At 28.0% G+C, this 23,648-nt stretch overlaps 2 protein-coding genes across 3 annotated transcripts; both read right to left on the bottom strand.

The window, feature by feature from the left end:
• Positions 1–2,454: 2,454 nt before the first annotated feature.
• On the bottom strand, positions 2,455–17,423 carry LOC136072813 (uncharacterized). Of its 2 annotated transcripts, XM_065788842.1 has the most exons (6): positions 17,222–17,423; positions 10,734–14,012; positions 10,596–10,664; positions 3,611–3,916; positions 3,296–3,418; positions 2,455–3,068 (listed from the first exon to the last, which is right to left on the bottom strand). In XM_065788842.1, the coding sequence occupies exon 2, from the start codon at positions 13,283–13,285 to the stop codon at positions 12,266–12,268; it is 1,020 nt and encodes a 339-aa protein (XP_065644914.1). In that variant the 5' UTR covers positions 13,286–14,012; positions 17,222–17,423; the 3' UTR covers positions 2,455–3,068; positions 3,296–3,418; positions 3,611–3,916; positions 10,596–10,664; positions 10,734–12,265. The 2 variants fall into 2 exon arrangements, with proteins under 2 accessions (XP_065644914.1, XP_065644915.1); XM_065788843.1 differs by lacking the exons at positions 10,596–10,664; positions 17,222–17,423 and having other exon boundaries at positions 10,734–14,513.
• A 640-nt stretch (positions 17,424–18,063) lies between these two features.
• Positions 18,064–19,993, bottom strand: LOC136075487 (uncharacterized). The gene is made up of 2 exons (XM_065788844.1): positions 19,541–19,993; positions 18,064–19,393 (listed from the first exon to the last, which is right to left on the bottom strand). The coding sequence occupies exons 1-2, from the start codon at positions 19,873–19,875 to the stop codon at positions 19,039–19,041; spliced, it is 690 nt and encodes a 229-aa protein (XP_065644916.1). The 5' UTR covers positions 19,876–19,993; the 3' UTR covers positions 18,064–19,038.
• Between the last annotated feature and the right edge of the window lie 3,655 nt (positions 19,994–23,648).

Below are 23,648 nucleotides of genomic sequence, written 5' to 3'. Positions count from 1 at the left end.
AGCCAAGATTTTTTCCTTCGAGCTGATGATGGTGCCAATGGTTGATTTATTCACACCAAACTCCTTAGCCAGGTCACTTTGCTTTTCACCTTTTTGCACTCTTTGAATGATTGTTTTTTTCTCTTAAAGAGTGAAAACTTTTCTGCTTTTTTTCGCAGGGTTCGACATTTTGAAAAATCGCAAAATCGAAAAAATCGCAAGTGGGAAAAAAACCTAGAAAAAAGCACAAAAATGCATGAAAAATATTAGTGAAACAAGAAAAGAAAAAAATGAAACAACAAAAACACACCCAGCACAACCATTCACCTCCCAGGCTTCCATGACACTCACAAAACTGAGGGGGAAATGCTGGACGGCGCGCCCGACCTTCACGCGCGTGTGCACGCCATTTGGCGGTCCCGGTTCGTTAACCGAGTTCCGGTTCGTTAACCGGGGGAGGATTTTGGGCAAACTTTCGGTTCGTTAACCGAAAGTTCGCTAACAGGGGGGTTCGTTAACCGGGGGACGACTGTATATATATATATATATATATATATATATATATATATATATATATATATATATATATATATATATATATATATATATATATATATATATATGTATATATATAGCTTTGAGTTTTGCAATTATCAAATGAAATGTTAATTTCACCTGATGGTTGCAGTAACATAAAACTTAAAGGTGTTTTAAAATTTAAACATATATATAGTGTTAAATAGAAAAAAAATTTTTAAGTGATTTTCTACTAATATATATATATATATATATATATATATATATATATATATATATATATATATATATATATATATATATATATATATGTATGTATGTATATATATATATATATATATATATATATATATATATATATATATATATATATATATATATATATATATATATATATATATATATATATATATATATATATATATATATATATATATATATATATATATATATATATATATATTAGTAGAAAATCACTTAAAAAATTTTTTTCCATTTAACACTGTGTTTCATCAACAAAGATTCATCAGAAATGGATGATCAAATTAATAAAACTTCAATTTATACCAAAAATTAAATTACAGGAAGTTGCAAATGTCTTAACTACTACTTTTAGTAGTAAAATTTTTTACTACTAATTTTCTACTAATATATAATTGCTCTATTCTTTTAAGAACATTGAGCACTCTATTGTGTAGAATACTTTTTAAAGTTGTTTAAATATATATATATATATATATATATATATATATATATATATATATATATATATATATATATATATATATATAATTAAATTTTCGATAGCTATAACTTCTAGTAACATAAAGTATTTTCAAACTTCTCTTGAAATCAATATCTTATTAACTGTTTTCTTTATCTCTTGGATGTTCGGTTTATGACTTTTTTTTTCAAATAAAAGTAATTTTTTTGAATAAAAAGTTAAACTATTTTTTTGGTTTTGCTTTATTCAAGCTGTATTGTTTACACATTGAAAAGGGTGACAAGAATAGTGTCGCAAAATGAATTTCAGAATAGTGTCGAATATACTAAAAAGGCCTAATGTCGCAAAATAAGGAATAGTGTCACAAATGAATTTAATGAATAGTGTTGAAAACTAAAAAAAGGAATAGTGTCGCAAATAGTAAAAACGGAATAGTGTCCCAAACAGTTAATTTCAGCAATTGCTTACTCGTTTTGCTTATCTTTAAAGAATACAACTTTTACAGAAAAAAACAGAGAATAATGAAAGAAAAGATTGCTGCCCCATGTCAAACCCTCAGTCGATGAAGCAGCACTTTCTTACGGGCCAGGCTACTTGATAGTCGATGTATGTACCGAAGCCCCTGGCAGCAGACTATTTCAGTATGATATCAGACATGCTATCTAAACACAGATAGTTATTATTATTTTATTTTTGTTACTATTCATTCAACTCCTTCAGGACTTTATTCCTTCTTACAATTTCAGGACTTTATTCCTTCTTACAATTTCAGGACTTTATTCCTTCTTACAATTTTTGACACTATTCACTAAATTCATTTTCGACACTATTCCTTTTTTTTTTGTTTTCAACACTATTCATTAAACTCCTTTGCGACATTATTCCTTATTCTGTTATTTGACGATCAATAATGCGACAATTTGCGACACTATTCCTATTTTACATTTTCGACAACAAAGTTTGCGACATTAAGAATTTGCGACAATCAAAATTATATGACACTATTCCGCCACACCATTGAAAACATATCTCTTCATTAAACTTTTTTATTCGAGTTAACTATTCTTTCATTAACAAGCAAATCATTTTTGCTTCTTATGTTCAAAATTATTTAGCAACTGTTGTTAAAAAAAAATGACAGACGCAAAAAATCAAAAAAGTAAAATAAAAATGAAAAAGAATTTTAATAACTGAAAAGTAACAACAACTTTAAATTTTTTTTTTTTAATGTTTTTATTTAATGAATTATCACACCATTTTATAAGCACTTTTTATATAAAACAGCACCAAAATAAAAAAATAATTCCTATATAAAATATGTTTTAACTGCTGTATAATAATTTATTTTCAAAATAAACCATTTTAAATACATCATATAAATATACTGCCTAAATAAAATGCGATTTATTTTCCCAAATAATTATTTATATTCAGGATTATTGCAGCAGGAAACAAAGCGAGAATGCATCCTACACCATGAACACGCATTTATAAAAAAAAGCCAATGCAACCAAACTCTAATCAATATAACTCCATCAAAGTTGAACTAATTGATAAAAGCGAAAAGCAAGCATCTTTTTTGAAAAGTTTATCAAACGATTATTCTTGCTGTAATTTTATGGTGAAGTCTTGATGTCGTAGAAAATATCCAGGATAACTTGTAGATTCAAAAGAAACTTAGTTTGGGTAGTAATAATTTTTACGCATAATAAAAGAAGCATCATTTTTAAAAAGCTCGGGATAAAGATCTACTTAAGAATAAAATTTTGATGACGTAGATACTTAATTACCGACTGCAGAGAAGCTGAGTCTTCTCGCCCGTTAAGTGCTAAAAGAATAGAAAATATAATAGTAAGAATTTCAACAAAAATCTAAAAACAAAATAAAGGTATAGATGTGCAAAACATGTTTTACAAAGTTCAAAAAATAATACCATAATATATTATTATTTTGTTTGTTTTTTTTATTAGTAATTTTTTTTATTTCTTATATTTCTTATATTTGTTACTACTTTTTAATTTTGTTATTTTATTATATAACTACTAATAACTATACCTTTAACAACGCGAAATTGGTCCAAGGAATTTAAAATAATAGCTGCTGTATTATCGTTTCGAACTCCAATTCGATATCGCAGGTAGTTATTGGACTGCAGTAAATATTGTTGTCCTATATATGCTGTTGAAATGCAGTTAACAATACTTCAAAATTGTTCTTTTTTTATCGAAACAAATATTTAATTTACATTTTTTTAACAATTTTTAATATAAATATAAATAAAATATGAAATAATTTTTTTGACGATTTTAGATTTATTAAAACAGATTTATGCTGTTGGCTAAAAAAATATTTCTAAAAAATAAAACTTACAAATTCCTAGCTGTACAAGCCTAAAACTTGCATCTCTTCTGAAAAGTTCTTCTTGAGGGTGTTCTTTTTATACCTTCACTGTAAAGTCTTGATGTCTAAGAAAATACCCAGGGTAGTTTGTGGACTCAAGTGAAACATAGCCAAAATAATACTTATTATAGCAAGTAATGAATAAAGCATCACTTTTGAAAAGGTCAGAGTAAAGGTCGACCTAATGTAACTTGAGAATAAAATCTTGATGACGAAGATACTTGTTGCTTTCTTTAACTGATTGAAAAGATACTGAGTCGCTTCGTCCGTTTAATGCTGAAATAGTAAGGACTCAATATAAAATCGAATTTAGTATAAAAAAATGAATTTTAGAATTTTTTTTTTAAACAAATTGTTTGACTATGGTGAAAATAAAAGTTTAACCGACTATGGTGGTATGCAATTTTTTAATTGCATACCACCATAGTCGGTTAAAATTTGCAAGATTTTAAGTTAAGTAATTTTAAAAAACACCGAAATAACTCAATTGATTTTTATTTTGATGATTAATTTTTAATGTATAAACAAGTTTTCTTGATCATGAAGTAGTTTTGTTTACGTCTGATTAGGTTTTGCAATGTAAAGTAAAGTGTGTGAAAATCAAAAAAATATTATTTAAACTTTGCAAAGAAACGTAATCTTAAGAAAAATACTAAAGAAACAAAAAAAAAATGAAAAAATAGTGCTGAAATCGATAGAATAATCTTTTACAGGTATTGCATATAGTAATAATGAGACTTAAAAATTTTTTTTCAAACAATTTAGCATTATTGAATAAAAATGTAGATGTGACAATTTAAATTTTTGTTAAAATTATTTAAAAATCGTTATATATATATATATATATATATATATATATATATATATATATATATATATATATATATATATATATATATATATATATATATTAATATATATATATATATATATACAGCGTGGAAAATAAGAAATCAAAGGCGAGCGGTCAAACTGACCGGCTAATACATAAAATTGACGGTCAGTTATTTTTTTGGGCGGTCAAAATTTTAATTTTTTTTTTGTTTTAAATTTTTATCGCAGCAATTATTCTGTATGACGAAACTTTGTAAATAAAAAAATAACTTGATACTTTAAAATGAACGAACTCGTATTCCTTTTTTAATTGTATTCTATTTTTTTAAATAATAAAAAATACACATTTTTATGTTATATCAAAAAAATTTAAACTAAATACTTAATCAAGTATCGTTTTATGTAATACTACTATAATAAATGCCTAAGTTACAAAAAACAAAGTTTTATATAACTTAAAAATGTTTTTTTAAAGATACGTTTCATCTGATTTATTAACCAAAGTTTCATCGAAAGACGATTTTAAATCTAAAGACTCGTCTGATGGCGATTCTAAATTAACTAATATTTTTATAGTTGTTTTTTTCTTTTCTTTTTTTGAATAAATTTTTTGACTTTCTTGTGTAGGCCTTTGCAACGTATCTTCGGCCCATAATTCAATGGCAGGATTCACATCAAATTCTTTACTATTTGTTTCATCAGTGCACACCCGAATTAAATTATTGAGCCGTTTTTCAGTTAAGCGATTTCTTGTGTCAGTTTTAATTCTATTAATAAAAGAAAAAAGACGCTCAACCTTTCCATTCGAAATAGGCAATACGAACAGCAGTTCAACAAGAAGTAGAACTGGACTCCAAACTTTTTTCATAGAACTCGAAAAAATTTGGTACCATACTTTACGGTACTCAGTTTTATCTGGTGCCAAATATTTGACAGTGTAATCAACTAAGTTATGCCAAGCATCAAACATATTATTTACACTCCCAGTGAAGCCAGCATAACGTAACGGCATATTATAAAAGTCATACAATTTTTCGATGTTATCATCAGCAAATGAATTATTGGTGTTATTTTGAAACCAGCCACCAGTGTTTAGGATAAACATTCCATACATATCAAGAACCGTATTTTGTGTTCCCAAACGCTCTTCTATGGATTCGGCAATTAACGCTACAATCATTGATTTCGAATTCTTAACTAAAGTTAGTGCGTTTGTAAAGTCATGAAGCTCAACATCCTGGAATGAATACTTTCCAGTGTTGTTTTTTACTTTTGCAAGGAAACGTTTGACTGTTGGTAAATCCGCAAATTCTTTTTTCTTCAAGCGACTTAACTGTTTTTTAGTTTTTTTAATAAATCTAGATGATGCTACGGAATTGAAAAGATAAAGATAACAAGTTTGCTGGCGATAAAACTTCTATGAATAATGCTATATAAAGAGGTATTCGTCCATGATTCCACTTCTGATGATACTCTTTAAACTTTGCTCTTTCTGCTTGAGTAAAACTGAAATCTGCAGTCATGTTTTCGAGATGTTTCATATATACTCCATATTTGTCTAAGATCATCTCAAGTGCTTGAATTTTATGTGCAATCCATCGTGTTCCTATTTATTATTGCACAAGTATTTTATTTTATAAAAAGTTTTATTATCGCTCAAAATACTGTTTTATAAAGAACTTTTGTTGTATAAAAAACCAGCATCTAATAAAGTATATTGTTTTATAAAGTATTTTTTATAGTTAAAATTGAAAAAAAAAATCCAATATACCTGATGCTTTTTTGGGGCGAATACCTGCAATGTCAATTGAATTACCCTCTTCAAGGATAGCAATAGGCTTTCCTAACTGTCGTAACTTTTTTAGGGATTTTTATAAATGTTATACATTTTCAAAATGATGTTATTGACATCATTAAACGCTTTTATTTGTGCAAATTTTATCTTTTACCGCTAACTCAAGGCGATGTGCAACACACTAACCAAAAGTTACCCATGGAATTTCTTTCTGAAGTAATACATTTACACTTGTTCTACTTCCTCTATTTATAGCTGCGCCATCAGCACCAAAACCAACTAATTTAGTTTTAAAATTTTCGATACCTTCTGATTCAAGGGATTGACTAATTTTATTAAAAACTCCTTCAGATGTTCCGTATTCAAGATAAGAAATAGAAAGAAAAGAACACTCAACGCATATCTCGGTCTTTCCTATTGGAGTAGGATCGAAACTGATAATAAATATAGCTTCTTTTTAAATTATATAATATCTCTAGCCATTCATTTGCATTATATTTTGCAAGAGTAGTGTTTACCCATTTTTGAGCTGTTGTTAGCTGTAATTTTCTACTATTGAGTTTTTTCTTCTTTTCAACAGGTGGTTTTAATTCCGATCCTGCTTGTGTTAAAAATGAAAGTGTTGTTTGTCTCTTTTTAGTCGCCTCCATTTTGAAGTGCTGATGTTTGACGATTCTCTTATAATTTAGTAATATAAAAAATGTTCAAATTCGCAATTGTTAATTTGAAATTTATTTAAAAATAACTCATTCATTGCTATGACTTCAGATATTGAGGGAAAAGGTTACGAGAAAAATGAATGAAAAAAAAGGAGAAAATGTTCTTAGTTACATTAATTTTATATAATGGTTAAATAAGAACTTCAGTCGTTACCGACATTGAAAAAGAAAAATGATTGCACTTTATATGAAAAATGATTGCATTTTATATCTCATTTGTATCATTTTATATCTTTCATTCATTTTTATTTAAAATCATATTATAAACTATTAATGTTATTTAGTTGATAATAATGTTAATGCCTCTTGCCGGCAGATGCTGAACTAATATTTAATAAAATCATGACAATCGTTTTATGAAATACTATCAAAATTATTTGTGTTACTTAAAACGAAACTTTATATAAAGTTTCGTTTTAAGTAACACAAATAATTTTATATTTTATATTGTAGTATTTGTTGTAAATGCAAAGCATTTTAGTGAAGCTGCACCGAGCAGTGAACGCCTTAGGGATGAATAATAAGTTAAACAGAGTTGAGCAGAGTGAGATAAAAGTACAAAAGGACAGATGTCCAGTGGAAAACAAAGAGCCTCAGAGTAGAAAATTACTAAAAAATGATAAGTATAATGTTGTAAAAATAAACAATAACAATACACAATAGTCGAGATACGTAAGTGTAATGTGTAGACAGTATCAGTGATGGAGTAGAATTATTCGTTTTACAAGTAGTTATCATGTGGTCTGTATTATTAGGGTGGTAAACATACATTATCGATTTAAGTATGTCATGGACGTCTCGAGTACAGTATGGATTTGTGCCCTATGGTACAGTATGAACACAAGAGGACCTCCAACTCTCGCCCGAGACAGCCATCCCAAAAGAAGTTCCACTCTGGGTATACACCAGGGTATCTCGTCAAGGTATCCCATTGTGTTATCCCAAAAGGACTATTCTCAGAGTATCCTGTCAGGACGATTGCCACAGACCTCTGAATTGACACTGGGACCAGAGGACACTTCGTGGGGCTCAGTACAACTTGTATATAATTGTAAGTCACTTTTATTGACATGAGTGTCGATAAGTGCAGTGTTTTGTTGCAGTATCACGAGTGTCAGTGAGATTTGTGAACTGTTTTGAGTTTTAAAGATGTGTATGTAATGTGGACAGTCAATGCTGTGTACTTGTGTGTCTCTACTGTAATAAAGTGTCTTGATGGTATAAGCTGTAAGTATGAAATTGGTTGAAAGTCATTAAAAATGGTGTAACGTATTTTATATAACATGAATTTTACAACATGTATTTTAAAAAAAAAAAAAAAAAAAAAAAAAAAAAAAATAACTAACTATTGCAACTTGATAATCTGGAAAATTGAAATAAAAATATACCACTATAGTCACAATAACTTGTGTTTATATTTAACAAACTAATAATCTGTATATATATTTTACAACTCATAATCTTGGATTGTATAGAATTTTGTTTTAGTTATAAGATTAACTGTGAATATGTCACGTGACTGTAATGAAACAAGGAGTATCTGAAGTCGAGTAGAATTATTCGTTTTTTAAAAACAGTTAGCAGGTCACCTCTAGTCAGTTGAACAGACTGTACGTATAGCGTGGCTGACTTTGTGTCGTATACAGTGAATATTTATTAATAAAAATATGTTATAGAGAATAATTATAGAAGAAAATCAAAATAAATTAAAAAGAGAAAAGTAAAGTGTTAACTCAGGATGTGAGGTGTATGTGCATAAGCATGTTTTTGTTAATGTAGTTGGTTTTCTTCTTTGTAGGTTTTGTTAGGTAAATAAATTTACCTAGTATGCATGTGGTAGTCAGGAAGATAGTCGTTGCTCCGCAGTCCACGCGGAAAATAAATTTTTGTTGTAAATGCAAAGCATTTTAGTGAAGCTGCACCGAGCAGTGAACGCCTTAGGGATGAATAATAAGTTAAACAGAGTTGAGCAGAGTGAGATAAAAGTACAAAAGGACAGATGTCCAGTGGAAAACAAAGAGCCTCAGAGTAGAAAATTACTAAAAAATAATAAGTATAATGTTGTAAAAATAAACAATAACAATACACAATAGTCGAGATACGTGAGTGTTATGTGTAGACAGTATCAGTGATGGAGCAGAATTATTTGTTTTACAAGTAGTTATCATGTGGTCTGTATTATTTGGGTGGTAAACATACATTATCGATTTAAGTGTGTCATGGATGTCTTGAGTACAGTATGGATTCGTGCCTTATGGTACAGTGTGAACACAAGAAGATCTCTAACTCTCGCCCGAGACAGGCATCCCAAAAGAAGTTCCACTCTGGGTATACACCAGGGTGTTTCGTCAAGGTATCCCATTGTGTTATCCCAAAAGGACTATTCTCAGAGTATCCTGTCAGGACGATTGCCACAGACTTCTGAATTGACACTGGGACCAGAGGACACTTTGTGGGGCTCAGTACAACTTGCATACAATTGTAAGTCACTTTTGTTGAAATGAGTGTCGATAAGTGCAGTGCTTTGTTGCAGTATAACGAGGGTCAGTAAGAGTTGTGAACTGTTTTGTGTCTAGTAGATGTGTATGTGATGTAGACAGTCAATGCTGTGTACTTGTGTGTCTCTACTGTAATAAAATGTCTTGATGGTATGAGGTGTAAGTATAAAATTGGTTGAAAGTCATTTAAACTGTTGTAACGTAAGTTGGACGTGAATACTAGAAGTCCAGTAACATGTATTTTAAAATAACAGTTTATTGCAACTAGATAATCTGGAAAACTTAAACAGAATTCCACTAATATAGTAACTCTTATATATCTATTCTCCAACTAATAATCTATATATATATATATATACATACACACATAGATACACATATACATACATATATACATACATACACATACACATACACATACATATATATATATTTTACAACTTATAATCTAAGATTATATGAAATTATGTAAAAGTTATAAGAGTAACTGTGAAAATGTCATGTGACTGTTATGTTAACAGGAGTATCTGAAGTGGAGAAGAATTATTCGTTTTATAAAATAGGTAGCAGGTAGCCTCTTGTCAATTAAACAAACTGTATGTGTAGTATGGTTGAGATAGTGTTTACTTATATTTATGGTGACTTGTGTCTTTAGTATGAGTTTTTAGTTTTAAAACAGTATTAGTAGTTGGAAGCTGGTTATCAGAATTAAGTTATTTGGTGTCTAGTAATAATGTGAATTTGTGTTTTTTTATTTCTCATTAGCTTAATAACTCTTTATTAGCATTATTATAGTATTTTAACAGTGTGACAATGATACATTAACAATAACATGTGTGTGCATTTAGATATAATTTCAGTGTTTTCACTTATTTTTTATAGAGGGATGTGTATGGGTGTATGTCACAGAGTTGGAGTAGAATTATTCGTTTTTTAAGTAGTTATCAGATGGTGTATGTAACAGGGCTCTAGTAGAATATTTGGAGTGGAATGATTCGTTTAATATATAGTTAGTGTGGTGTGGCTTCAGTTATAGGTGTGATAAATATATATAGTTCATTAATGACAACAATATTTCACAAATAATTATTTCCTAATTTATTACTTACAATGACTGACGTATTATGGGTAATTGAACACATATTATGCGTAATGAGCTTGAACCCATGAAGAGAATCCTGAAAAAAAGTGATCAATTATGATAAGTAGTTAAACAAAAAAACAAAAACAAAAATGTAAAAACCTACTTTTTCAATGATGTAGACGTTGGGTGCAATAGCCACTGGATGCAAAAGTATCCTTACTTTTTCGTCACACACACGGCCTTCTATAATAACAGGCCTTGACATCGCGCAAAATGCCGTAAAAACTGAAGGCCGATTAAACTTTCACTTTTACTCATATTAATATTTTTATATTAGGTAGGGTGTAATGGCAGTCTATGTTTTCTAATAATAATCTCTAGTAAAAACGGAAATATAAAAAGAAAACCAAAAAATTATTAAAAGATAATCATGCTTTTCGTATTTCAAATTTCATTAAGAATATTTATGTAATATTAAATAGTATCAATAACAAGCAGAACCATAACAAAGTATATATCAATATATTGGAAAGATAACTGTATTTTTAATTTTTTTTTGCTAAAAATGGTAACAATAAAAATCACCAACAATAAAAAACACCAACAAAAGTTGATTCAAGCAAAAAAAAAGTTTTATCAATATATTTCAACAGGGTAAATATTTACAAATCCAAACATATTGAGAGACATATAGGCTAATGAGAAAATAAAAAACATAACAAGTAAATAGCAAAATAAATTACAAAACTAATATTCACATAAATTATGATAGCTTTAGTATTTTGGGAGTGGTAATTAGTGAGTAATTCTTTAGCAGAATATTAGAATATACCCTGCATTGTTTTTTTGTGATTTTAAATTTATATTTAGCAGAAATGAACTGAGACTGAGTAACACAAAATGTTATGCGTAAAGGGTCAGTAGCACCTAGAAAAAAAAAGCAAAATATTGACCATTAGAAAAGAGTATCAGAAGGAATTTCAAGTCCGCCTCTGTTTAGGCTTTACAGATAACTTCCATATTTATAATAATAATTGGTAGAATCATCATAAATTTTTATTTCACTTTTTTGCACATAGCCAGCTATGTAAACTATAGCCACTAATGTAGATTTATTAACTGAGCTTTCAAGATCATGTATATTATCCAGAAGTTCTTTTTCATCAGTAGAAATATCTCTAAAACATGTCATAAGTATGACCATCGATACCATCAACAGGAATGTCAATTTAGTATGTTGAATATTAATTTTTTCAATTACAGATTTAGCGTTTATAAAGTAAGTACCTCCAGATCCTTGGCGAAGCTTAGAAAAAGCTTTTTTAAGTGGATCTGTTGAAAACCATCCTAATAAGACATACTTTGCTCCATTACTCAACAAAGTTTCTACGAGATCAATAAAGCCATAACATGAATGCGCTATTGCATTGCTAGTATCTAGCGTAAGCTGTTTTACACGCTTACCTGTAGGTTTCATAAAATTTGACAGTTCAGCAATATCTCGTAGCAGTTGTAACTGTTGATCACCAACTGAGTGGATTTCTCCGCATAATTTATTTCTAAACCGAATGCCAGCACCAGGTGCTTTGACATTAACAACATTCGAAAAAAAATTATTTTTTCAATAAATACAGCAGTACCTTCAAATGCTTTATTTTCAATCTCTGGATGCGTTCTTAATGCAGCTACTGTTTCTTAGCAAAAAACAGACAAACAAAACTTTACAGATTGTCTCTCTATTGGTTTTGGATAAACTGATTTAGCTGTAAGTTTAGAGAGTTTAAAAAGACTATTGCACTCAGTTTTATATAAAGTTTCTAAATCACTCCACTTAGCCAAAGCCAATTCTTTATTGTTCAAAAATTGAAGTGTGCCAGTCTTTTTTGTCAACCAATTGTTTCGTATAAATTTTAAGAGATGCAAATAATCATACAATAAATATATACCTGATGTTGTTAACCATGGTTTACTATCAACTGTTTTAAACATTCCTAAAAATCTTTGATTTACAGGGTTACCATCAGTAATTATTACCAGTGTCTTACTATTTTCAATATTATTTATCGTATCAACAATTTGTTGACATTGAGCAAACTGAAATTCAGAGGAAAGATTTGCAACAGGTTGAGCTCTACATATAAATTCTGGACCTCCAAAAAGACATTTAATCATAAATGATAAAAATGTTTTAGCTAACTTTTCAGGGTAGTTTACTGCTTGACCAAACAAAGCACCTCTTAGGTAAAGTAATGAAGCTTTGACATAGACCTCATCAATTAGTAGTATAGAAGTTCTTTTCAATGGATTTAAATTCATAAAAATACTATTTATGAAACTTAGGTCCTCCATTGAGCTTATTTTTGAAGTCAATCGTGTTAAAGTCCTTATACTTGGCAACTTGTAGTCAATACACAAACAATCATATAAACTTCGTCGCATAGCAAAATACTCATATGCTCTACATATAATATCTGAAGTATATAAAACTTCACCAACATTAACTTTTCTCATAGCATTAAGGTGTTCGAATAGAATATTTGACTGAAGCAAACTTTCTTTATTTTTTAAAAATCTAAATGCTTCAAATAAAGCTGATTTTGTTTTTATTAACTTTAATTTGCTTACAGCTAAAGATGAAATATTACAAGTTGCGCCATTATGGTTAGCTACATTGAAAATTACTAAAATAAATAATGGAACACCAAAATTGTACATTTTTGATTGTATGTGTAAACTTTTTTTATTAGGCTGGAAAACAATAACATTGTTATTATCACTTAACAAAGATTGAATATCGTCAAATATAAGTTCATCCTCTTTTAGAAAATCATTTAATTCATCTGGTAAAATGCTTCAAAAACCGCTTGAAGTTACAGTATCTAACTTTACTTGCTGGTGTGGCTAAACAACTAGGCGGAATATTTTTAAAAACAGATGGTGGGTTTAAAGGTCGTTGCTTCCCATATTTGCTTTCATAAAGTGCTTCATTTGGCCAATGCAGTTGACATACTTCTTTATAGTCTGTAACAATGAAACCAGTTCTTGGGATAGCTTCACTACATCTTTTTCTCTCCTCTAGATTCTTCGGGAATTTATATATTGATATTTTTGTTGTAGTTGAGTATTAATATTTTTGTTGTAGTTGAGATAGTTCGACTTGCAAACAGATACACAGCATATTAAAGGCATTTTTAAGGCATTTTAATTATTAAAAAAACTTATCGTTAGTTTGACAATATTATTACCTTACAATGTTAATGCCTTGAACCTTTCAACGTTATTGTCTTGATGTTGCACTATCTAATTTATAAACCAATCACATTTTAAAGATTTATTAAAAGATGAAAATGTAAACACAGTATTAGGAATTGGCCTTCAATGCGATGTCGAGGCCTGTTATTATAGAAGGCAGCGGTCACACATAACATATAATATTCTGAAACTAAAAAACAAACATCTGAATGTCTATAAGTAAATTTATTCTTTGATCATTGCCTTCATATCCTATCTTATTTTCATATCATAATCTATTATGCTACTATTTATATAACATATCACAACAATATTATTAAATTTGTGATGTTCAAATATCATATGAACATTCTCTAACATGTTCATATGATATTTGAATATAGTTCTTGAGTATATTATCTGCAAACAATTGACTGATGCAAGTTCAAATGTTGTCAAAAACCAAGCATGCATGCATGGGACACTGCAGTGTCCCACAAAGAAATGCTGGTTTGAAAGTCAAATTTTCTTTATTAAAAAAAAAATTAAAATAGGGGAAGATAGGGAGGTTTCTGTAACTTTTTTTAGGCTCCAAAACTTTTAACTTTATATATAATTAGGTTCATAAAAAATTGTTGTCTTTTTTTTGGCATTATATATAAACTTATTTTTTAAGGTTATGCTTGAACAAATTAGTACCAATTAATTCAAATTCAAGATTTAGTTCAAGTTCAAGTTATTTGTTCATTGTTTTTTCACTATTTTATATTTATTTGTTCAAATTTGTTAACTAGTACTAATTCTTACTACAGTAAGAATATTTATCATTGTTGAACAAGATTTCATTAGTAACTTAATTTTAATATCAACATATTTTGACAACACCCTTTACATTTTAAATGATGACCGCTTTACTTTTCTATTAATGTTAAATTTATTACGTTTCAATAACTCAGATCGAATTTTAACTGATTTATTTTAAGCTTCGTAAGGGTTTGTTGTATATCAAATGGTGTTGTAAATAAAGTAAAAAAAAAAATATATATATATATATACATATATATACATATATATACATATATATATATATATATATATACATATATATATATATATATATAAATATATATATATATATATATACATATATATATATACATATATATATATAAATATATATATATATATATATATATATATATATATATATATATATATATATATATATATATATATATATATATATATATATATATAGTATTTAGGCTATGGGATCATCCATAAATGATGCCAGTAGATAGAGGGGCAGTGTGAGTTTAACAATAATTGACAATGGGGAGGAGATGTTGAGACCAAAATAATGTCAATTAAAAAATTGAATTAAAAAAAAAAAGTAAAATATTACATTTTCAAAAAAAAGTAAAAAAAATTTATGCTAGCTATGAGCAGGTTTTAGAGGTATTTACACCAACAATGTGGTCTAAAAACTTCTTGCTTTTGTTGCTTAAAACTGAAGAGGATCATAGGAAAAACAATTCAAACTCAGAAATTAGCTTGCTTATCTGAAAGAACAATTTATATTTGTTTTTGTTACTTTAAGTACTGTTGAGAATACATGTATAATTAAACCAGAAAAAAATTGATGGTATATGCATTTTTTATATTATATTAACAATTCAGATATACCATCATAATATGATAACAAAAACTGACATCATTTTCAATAGGAGATCGCAAAAAATTGACTGAGTTTGATAAAGGGTGAAGGTGTTTAATAAACCAGGTCATCATCTGACATCATTATGCATAGATGACCCTACAACTTAGGTAAAATAAGTAATCAATTTGCCATATTTCTCTTTAGAAAGTGTAAGAAAAAAGCATTGTTATGCTGAGAACCTACCTATTGAGCAAACTTTGACCACCTATTTTATAAATTTGAGAGACAGAAGTGGAAGTGCGAATCGCAAAAGAACTAATAACAATGCTCTAAATTGATTTTAACTTTGTAGACTAACATTAATATAGTATTTAGTAATAATAAATGAAGTTTACGTGATTTTTATAATTTGTATTTACTTCCATTAATTATCAGTTGTCAGTCTCTATTTTATAAAATGAATTAAAAAACTAATTATAGTATAATAATAATACATAAATACTAGTTTCCTAATGCTATTATCATCAGAATGTAAAAGGCATTTGTTTTAAAGTGAAATTTTGTATCAATTTTATTGTTTTAATGTTGTATATATATATATATATATATATATATATATATATATATATATATATATATATATATATATATATATATATATATATACATATATATATATATATATATATATATATATATATATATATATATATATATATATATATATATATATATATATATATATATGTATATATATATATATATATATATATATATATATATATATATATATATATATATACATTATTTTTACTTTATTTACAACACCATTTGATATACAACAAACCCTACAAAGCTTAGAATAATTCAGTTAAGATTCAATCTGAGTTATTGAAACGTAATAAATTTAACATCAATAGAAAAGTTAAGCTGTCATCATTTAAAATATAAAGGGTGTTGTCAAAATATGTTGAAAATAAAATTAAGTTACTAATAAAATCAGGTTCAACAATGATAAACATTCTTACTGTAATAAAAAATAGTACTACCTGATAAATTTGAACAAATAAATATAAAATTAACAAAAACAATGAATAAATAAGAACTTTAACTTGAACTTTAACTAAATCTTGAATTTGAATTAATTGGTACTAATTTCTTCAAGCATAACCTTAAAAAATAAGTTTTTATAACAAATTATATGTATAACTAGTTATAAATATAGTTAACTATCAGGAGTTATATGTATAACTATATGCATTTTAAAGCATATTATTTTATTTAAACATTACTTTAGATCATATTACTTTGAAAACTGGACCCAGAGGCTTTATTCTCAATAACACTGTGGTACTCCAGATTAAAAATTGAAGTTTCTGTAAATATACTGTTTTTGTTCCTCAATATAGTTCGTAAGTCCCTCAAGTCTTAAGGACCTTATTATATCTAAAGGTTAAAGTTTTGGAGCAAAAAAAAAGTTACAGAAACCCATCTCCATCATTTTTTTTTCTTTTTTTAATAAAGAAAATTGGGAATTCTTTGACTTTCAAACCTGCATTTCTTTGTGGGACACTGCAGTGTCCCATGCATGCAAGATTGGTTTTTGACAACATATCAACTTGCATCAGTTAATTGTTTGCAAATAATTTACTCAAGATCTACATTCAAATAACTATTATATTATCCTAATAATACGTCTATTTGCACAAATCTTAATCTTATTTCTATAAAGAAAGATAAACATTATTCGTGGTACTTACATACTTGCTTGCCACTCTCTATATTAGTATAAAATATTTTCACACAATATAAACGTAACGCAATGCAATGTCGATTTTAAAATTTTTTTTTTAGTTTGTTTTTTAGTTTCCAGCTTTCAAATTAATTCCCATGCAAATCCCACAGAAAACCCACGTGGGATTTCCCATGTGTGTAAATACCATATGGTTCCCACATGGGTTTAAGGTGACAAATTTCCATACGGATACCACATGGGAAAATCCGTCCCACGCAAATCCCATCAATCCCACACGGAATCCACGTGGAACCCATGTGGGACGTGGTTTTATATTTCACTGGGCATAACCACAAAGCTTTCATTTAAATACCAATTGTACTTTTTAAGTGATTTCAGTACGGCTTCTGCTGGTTTGAAACTGAATTCAGAATATCGTATCATTTCATTAATAGCTTTTAGATCTACAGAAGGTGCTATGGCAGGGATAGGAGCTTTAACAAACCATGGAACATAAAATAGTGCTATAAATGAAGCAATTTCATAAATCAGCTTTCCTTCTTGCAATGATACTATGTTAGGACATATGTTACTGAATTGTGGCTGAAGAAGATCATATGTTAAATAATAAACTCCCTGTGCCATAAACCTGGCATGATGCGAAGCCATCGGAAATCTAAATTGAAATTTTGTTACTTTGTCACCTAACCAAAGAACTGCTAATTGTATAAAATACTGGTAGTCATTTCTTGGAAATATATCATTATCTAGGCAATTTTGAAGGAATGTTAATGATTCAGAAGCCTAAATTTCAAAAAACTTTATTATTAAAACTTATAATTAAACACATTAATCTAAATAGGACAATTAAACCAACCTGCTTTTCCAAAAAAAAAAAAAATTTTTCTGAGTCAAATCTCTTTAGGTTATCATAATTTATCTTCTTTTCAAGAATCGATTTCCAATTACCCTTCAGCCTATAAAGTAACTCAGTCTTTGGTCCGCTAGTTTTACCACCAGTAAGAACATTTGAAAAGTGCTAAAATATATTTATTTCAAATCATTTAAATAAATTTTATTAATAAAGCATTTAATTCATCAAGAAATATTGATAATTAAATATATAAATAAATATAAAAATATTATATGATTTTTTCAATATTTTCCTTAATATGTAATTTATAAACGTGATGACGACAAGTCATTCAAATTAAAGCTTTTCCTCTCCACTGCTCAATAAGAGTACAGACTCCTTTTAGCCAACCAGTATTTGTAACTGTGGTGTCAAAGGAAAGTCAATCAACATATTCAAATAGCTCCCAGTCTTGTAAAGTTTTTTTAATTGCTTTCCCAAGAGACTCAGCAGTGCCATCTTTCACTATTAAAATACCCAAAAGTTGGGATTCTGAGAGATCTGGTAAACTGATTAGTACAGCTATTCTTTCAACTTTTTCTTTACCAAGTTCTTTCATTTTTAACATAATTTTTGAGTCAAAATGCACACTAAGACTTTTACCCTAAGCCAATGTAATAAAGTTGTCTTTAATATTACAGGCAGTGTTTCTTATACTTAATTTTTTCTGCCTCAAAATACTTCGTTTAGAAATAGAAAAATCATCTGTCGTTCTAGAACTATTATTTATAAGAGAAACAAGAGTTGCACTCAGTGCAGTCGAACTTATTCCATATCGTGATGCTGTTGGAGCCAAATCTTTTCCTATATTTTTTGGAACGATAAGAGGAACAACATTAGATTTTCTAATTTTTCTAGAAGGCTGTAGATACTCTTCATCTTGGTTATCATCTAAAGTATTAAAAATTTTTGTTGTGTTTTCATATTTCTTAGTAACAAACTCTTTCTGCTTTTTTACGGACTCTTTTGTTCTTTGATTTCTTATTATCATTTCTCTTTTTGTTTTGTTTTTTATAAAATTTTTGTGAAATTTTATCTTTACCCAACATTTTCTGAACACGCGCTCCTTTCTGGTCGTTAAGAAAATCTGCATCTTCTCTTCTAGTTTTTATATCTTTAGTTTTATCTTTCATAATAATACCTTCACAATTCTTTTGACTTACATCAAATACCTCCTCTAGCATTCTTGAAAACTGTTCTCTTTTTAAAACTAAATTTGTACTTAAACGGTTCCTGTGTTTGTTTAAATCTTTTCTCTTCTTTTCTAAGTCAACAATCTTTTCTCTAAAACAAATGTAGAAAAATGCATTAAAATAAATGTAATTTATTATAAATATATAAAATTGTATGACTTTATAATCGCTACTTATATAAAATAAATTTTAAGTTGTATTAAACTAAAAATTAAAATTATTTTAAATTTATAAAAACCTAATATGCTTGTCAGTATTAATAAAAGGAATTCCTGCTTTTTGCAATATTTTCTTCACCTCATAAACAAAGCATGGTAAACTTTTTTGGAGCCAACCGCCTATTTCAGCACATTGTGCAGTAAAGAAATCATCAAGAGAATATGAAGCTATACTAACTGAGGAAATGTTTGGAAAATCAGCTCTTAGCATAAGATCTCTGTAATGGTAATATTGAAATACAGTTTTTTTAGTTGACAATTGTGTATTAGGTATTGTTCCAATTCTTTTTCTAACAAGAAAAACTTCGCGATGAGATATTTTTCCAAAACTATTGCTTGTTTGCATTATTTTCATTAACACTAAGATAAAAATTTTAAAAATTACCAATTTTTTTAACTTAACAAACTTGCCATTGGTGCCCTAACGTCTTAAAACTTTTTCCAATAGGTTTTACTATAAAAGAAAGAAAAAACTCCTTTACTTTGCAAAACACCCCTTCCAATTGGGCTACCTAATTTTGCTGCACCCTCCTCCTTTCCCAATTGGCGTGTCTAAGGTAACCTAGTCATGGCTCTGAGCAAATGGGGTAGAAGTTGGTTTTTACGTAGTTATAATTAAAATGTAAAACTGCAATACAGACCAAAATTATTGTTACCCAAAGTAAAGTGTGTGAAAAAAAAAATATAAAGATACAGTCGTCCTCCGGTTAACGAACCCCCCTGTTAACAAACTTTCGGTTAACGAACCGAAAGTTTGCCCAAAATCCTCCCCCGGTTAACGAACCGGAACTCGGTTGACGAACCGGGACCGCCAAATGGCGTGCACACGCGCGTGAAGGTCGGGCGCGCCGTCCAGCATTTCCCCCTCAGTTTTGTGAGTGTCATGGAAGCCTGGGAGGTGAATGGTTGTGCGGATTTTTCATGTTCAATTTTCAATTTTTTCGTAAAATTTTGACAAGCATTTTTCAAGTTCAATTCTCAATTTTTTGGTAAAAATTTGACAAGCAATTTTCTTGTTGAATTTTCATTTTTTGATAAGCAATGTTCATGTTCAATTTTTAGTTTTTTCTAAAACTTTGACAAGCAATTTTCATGCACAATTTCAATTTGTTTCAATTTTTAAAAGTGCATAAATCTCAGGTTTCAATCATTTCACCTTTGCCTATTTTATTTATCAAGTTGAACAATTTTTTGAATTTTTTCCCCCATTATTTCGGCAAAATCCACTAATTAAAAATTTTTTAATGGCGGCCTATGGGAAAACGCGTTTCGGTTAACGAACTTTTCGGATAACGAACTAGTTCGTACTCCGAATTAAGTTCGTTAACCGGGGGACGACTGTATGTAAATATGTATACATATATACGTATATATATATATATATATATATATATATATATATATATATATATATATATATATATATATATATATATATATATATATATATATATATATATATATATATATAGTCTATAAAAGTTGAAACAGACTGTAGAATAAATTTCGATAAGTGTGTTTATTGATTTATTATTGCTCTGTTTATCGAGCACTCTATTTGTAGATTACATTAACTTAACTCGGGTATTCTTTATAAAAAAGGTCCGATTGGAAAACAAATACCACGAAAAGGTTTTAAAATTAAATAATTTAATTTAAACAGTATTAACAATATAATCTAAAGTCTAACGGAAACTGTGTTTTATGTACTAAAACTATATTATGCAATATGCTGTATATTATGCAATATGCTGTATTAGATGACTTGTAACACTCTAGTCAAAACTGAATTTTATATGGCTTGAAACACTTTATGGACAAAACGCACTTTTAAAAACCCTTAGTTTTTAAACAATAAATGCTAAATACTCTGTGAAAAAATGAATTACAGTGCACAGACCATCAAACTGCATGACTTTAGATATCAGTATTTTTGTGCGTTATAGCATTAGCTTGACAGAACTAAAAAAATCATTAAAATCTGCTGTAAAATGGAACTAAAGCAAATAAAGAGCTTTGTATCCGTATAAATGCCTATATTATCATTTTTCTCACTTAACAACAAGTTAACTTTTTTCCAAAAAGATTGTTTTTTTTTGGAAAAACTTTAAGAAAGATTTCTAATTTGAAAAAATAAATCTATTTGCTCGAATCTTGCAATTGCGCAACCTAATATATAAATTTAACATATCTTATTTGTGCAATTGCACAATCTCTCATTTGTGCAGTTGCCAAACTTAATATACAAATTTAACATAACCGTTCAAATGTGCTTTTTAATACCTTTAATACCCTCAACTGTTTTTTATAATTTCCATTGTGTCATTTGATATCTACCAATTATTTTTATTAAATTTGATTGTGTTTTTTGATACCTTTACAACTAGATCATTTTTAGCATCCTAACAGTTATGATGCCAAAAGGTTAGCTGATGATAATAATCTTTATTGCCTGCCATATCAGGGTGTATATAAAAATTTATTACATACTAAAATTTACTTTAACAAAAGGTAAACTAAATAAACTGAATGCGTTTCATAAAGCTGCAAATAAGGAAAACCAAAACTTATTAATCATATAACTTGTTTAACAAAACAGTAGCAATAGAAAATATTTGTATAATATCGTAATATTGCTTTGAAGATAACGGTAACAGTTTTAAAGATTACTAAAACAATATTTCATAAAGCTTTTTGAAAAAAAATACTAAAATTTTAATGCTAGTGACTTCAGTTTACAACATTTTTTGCTCTCAAAAAATCAATCTCTAAAAATAAACAATATAAGAGTTTTTGCCTCTAACTATAATGTGTCACTAATTATAATGTGTCACTAATTGTATTGTGTCACTAATTATAATGTGTCACTAATTATATTGTGTCACTAATTATAATGTGTCACTAATTATAATGTGTCACTAATTATAATGTGTCACTAATTATAATGTGTCACTAATTATATTGTGTCACTAATTATATTGTGTCACTTATTATATTGTGTCACTAATTATAATGTGTCACTAATTATAATGTGTCACTAATTGGCACTACAATTAATAATAATCTAATGATTGAGGAAAACATTAAATATTTATTAGTTAAGAAAGCAATAAATAATCTTTTAAGAGAAGTTTTTTAACCCGTGATAAAACTACCCTGTTATTGAACATATTTATCATGTCTATTTTTTTTTTGTATTTTTCTCTAGTTTCGATGTTTTGATTCAAGGTTTATGACCTTAATGACATTAATGAATTCATAATCCTTCATCATAATCATCATCCTTAATGAATTCATAAAAAAACTCTTGATGTAGTTTACAATAAAATTATCTTTTTGTTATTGATTTTTTTTATTAACAACAAATATATTTGGATTAAAAGGATTTGGATAAATGGATTAAAAGCTATCTTACAAACAGAAAACAATATGTAAATAATATCCAATCTGGAGTATTAAATGTCATATGTGGAGTCCCACAAGGATCGATTCTTGGTCCACTTTTTTTCTAATATATATAAATGACTTTTGTAATGCATCTTTAAAAATGAACTCGGTCATGTTTGCAGATGACACAAACTTATTTCTCACCAACAATGATATCAAGAAATTATATGCAGACATGAATATTGAATTGTGTAAAGTAAACAACTGGTTTAAGGCAAACAAACTCTCACTTAACGCTGAGAAAACAAAGTATATACTATTTCACAAAAAAACACAAGAAGAAAATCTTCCTCTCAAGTTTCCTAACCTATCTCTAAATGATAAACTAGTAAATAAGCAATCCAATATAAGATTCTTAGGAATCATTGTTGATGAAAAATTATCCTGGCTTCCACATATAATATATATCCAGTCAAAAATCACCAAAATAATAGGTTTGATGTATCGAGTTCGCTCCTACGCCAATAAAAATAGTCTTAAATTAATCTACTTTGGGCTAATTCATAGCCTCATCAGCTATGCAAACATTTCATGGGCAAGTACTCAAGCGGCAAAGATTAAAAAAATTTATAGTCTTCAAAAACATGCCTGCAGAATCATTTACTCAAAAAATAGGCGTGAAGACGCTAAGCCCTTAATGAAAGATATGAAAATGATGAATGTGTTTGAAATAAATATCTA

The sequence above is a fragment of the Hydra vulgaris genome, chromosome 01, assembly GCF_038396675.1.
Source record: "Hydra vulgaris chromosome 01, alternate assembly HydraT2T_AEP".
In the NCBI taxonomy this organism is placed as follows: domain Eukaryota; kingdom Metazoa; phylum Cnidaria; class Hydrozoa; order Anthoathecata; family Hydridae; genus Hydra; species Hydra vulgaris.
This window is presented reverse-complemented; position numbering and strand designations above follow the sequence as displayed.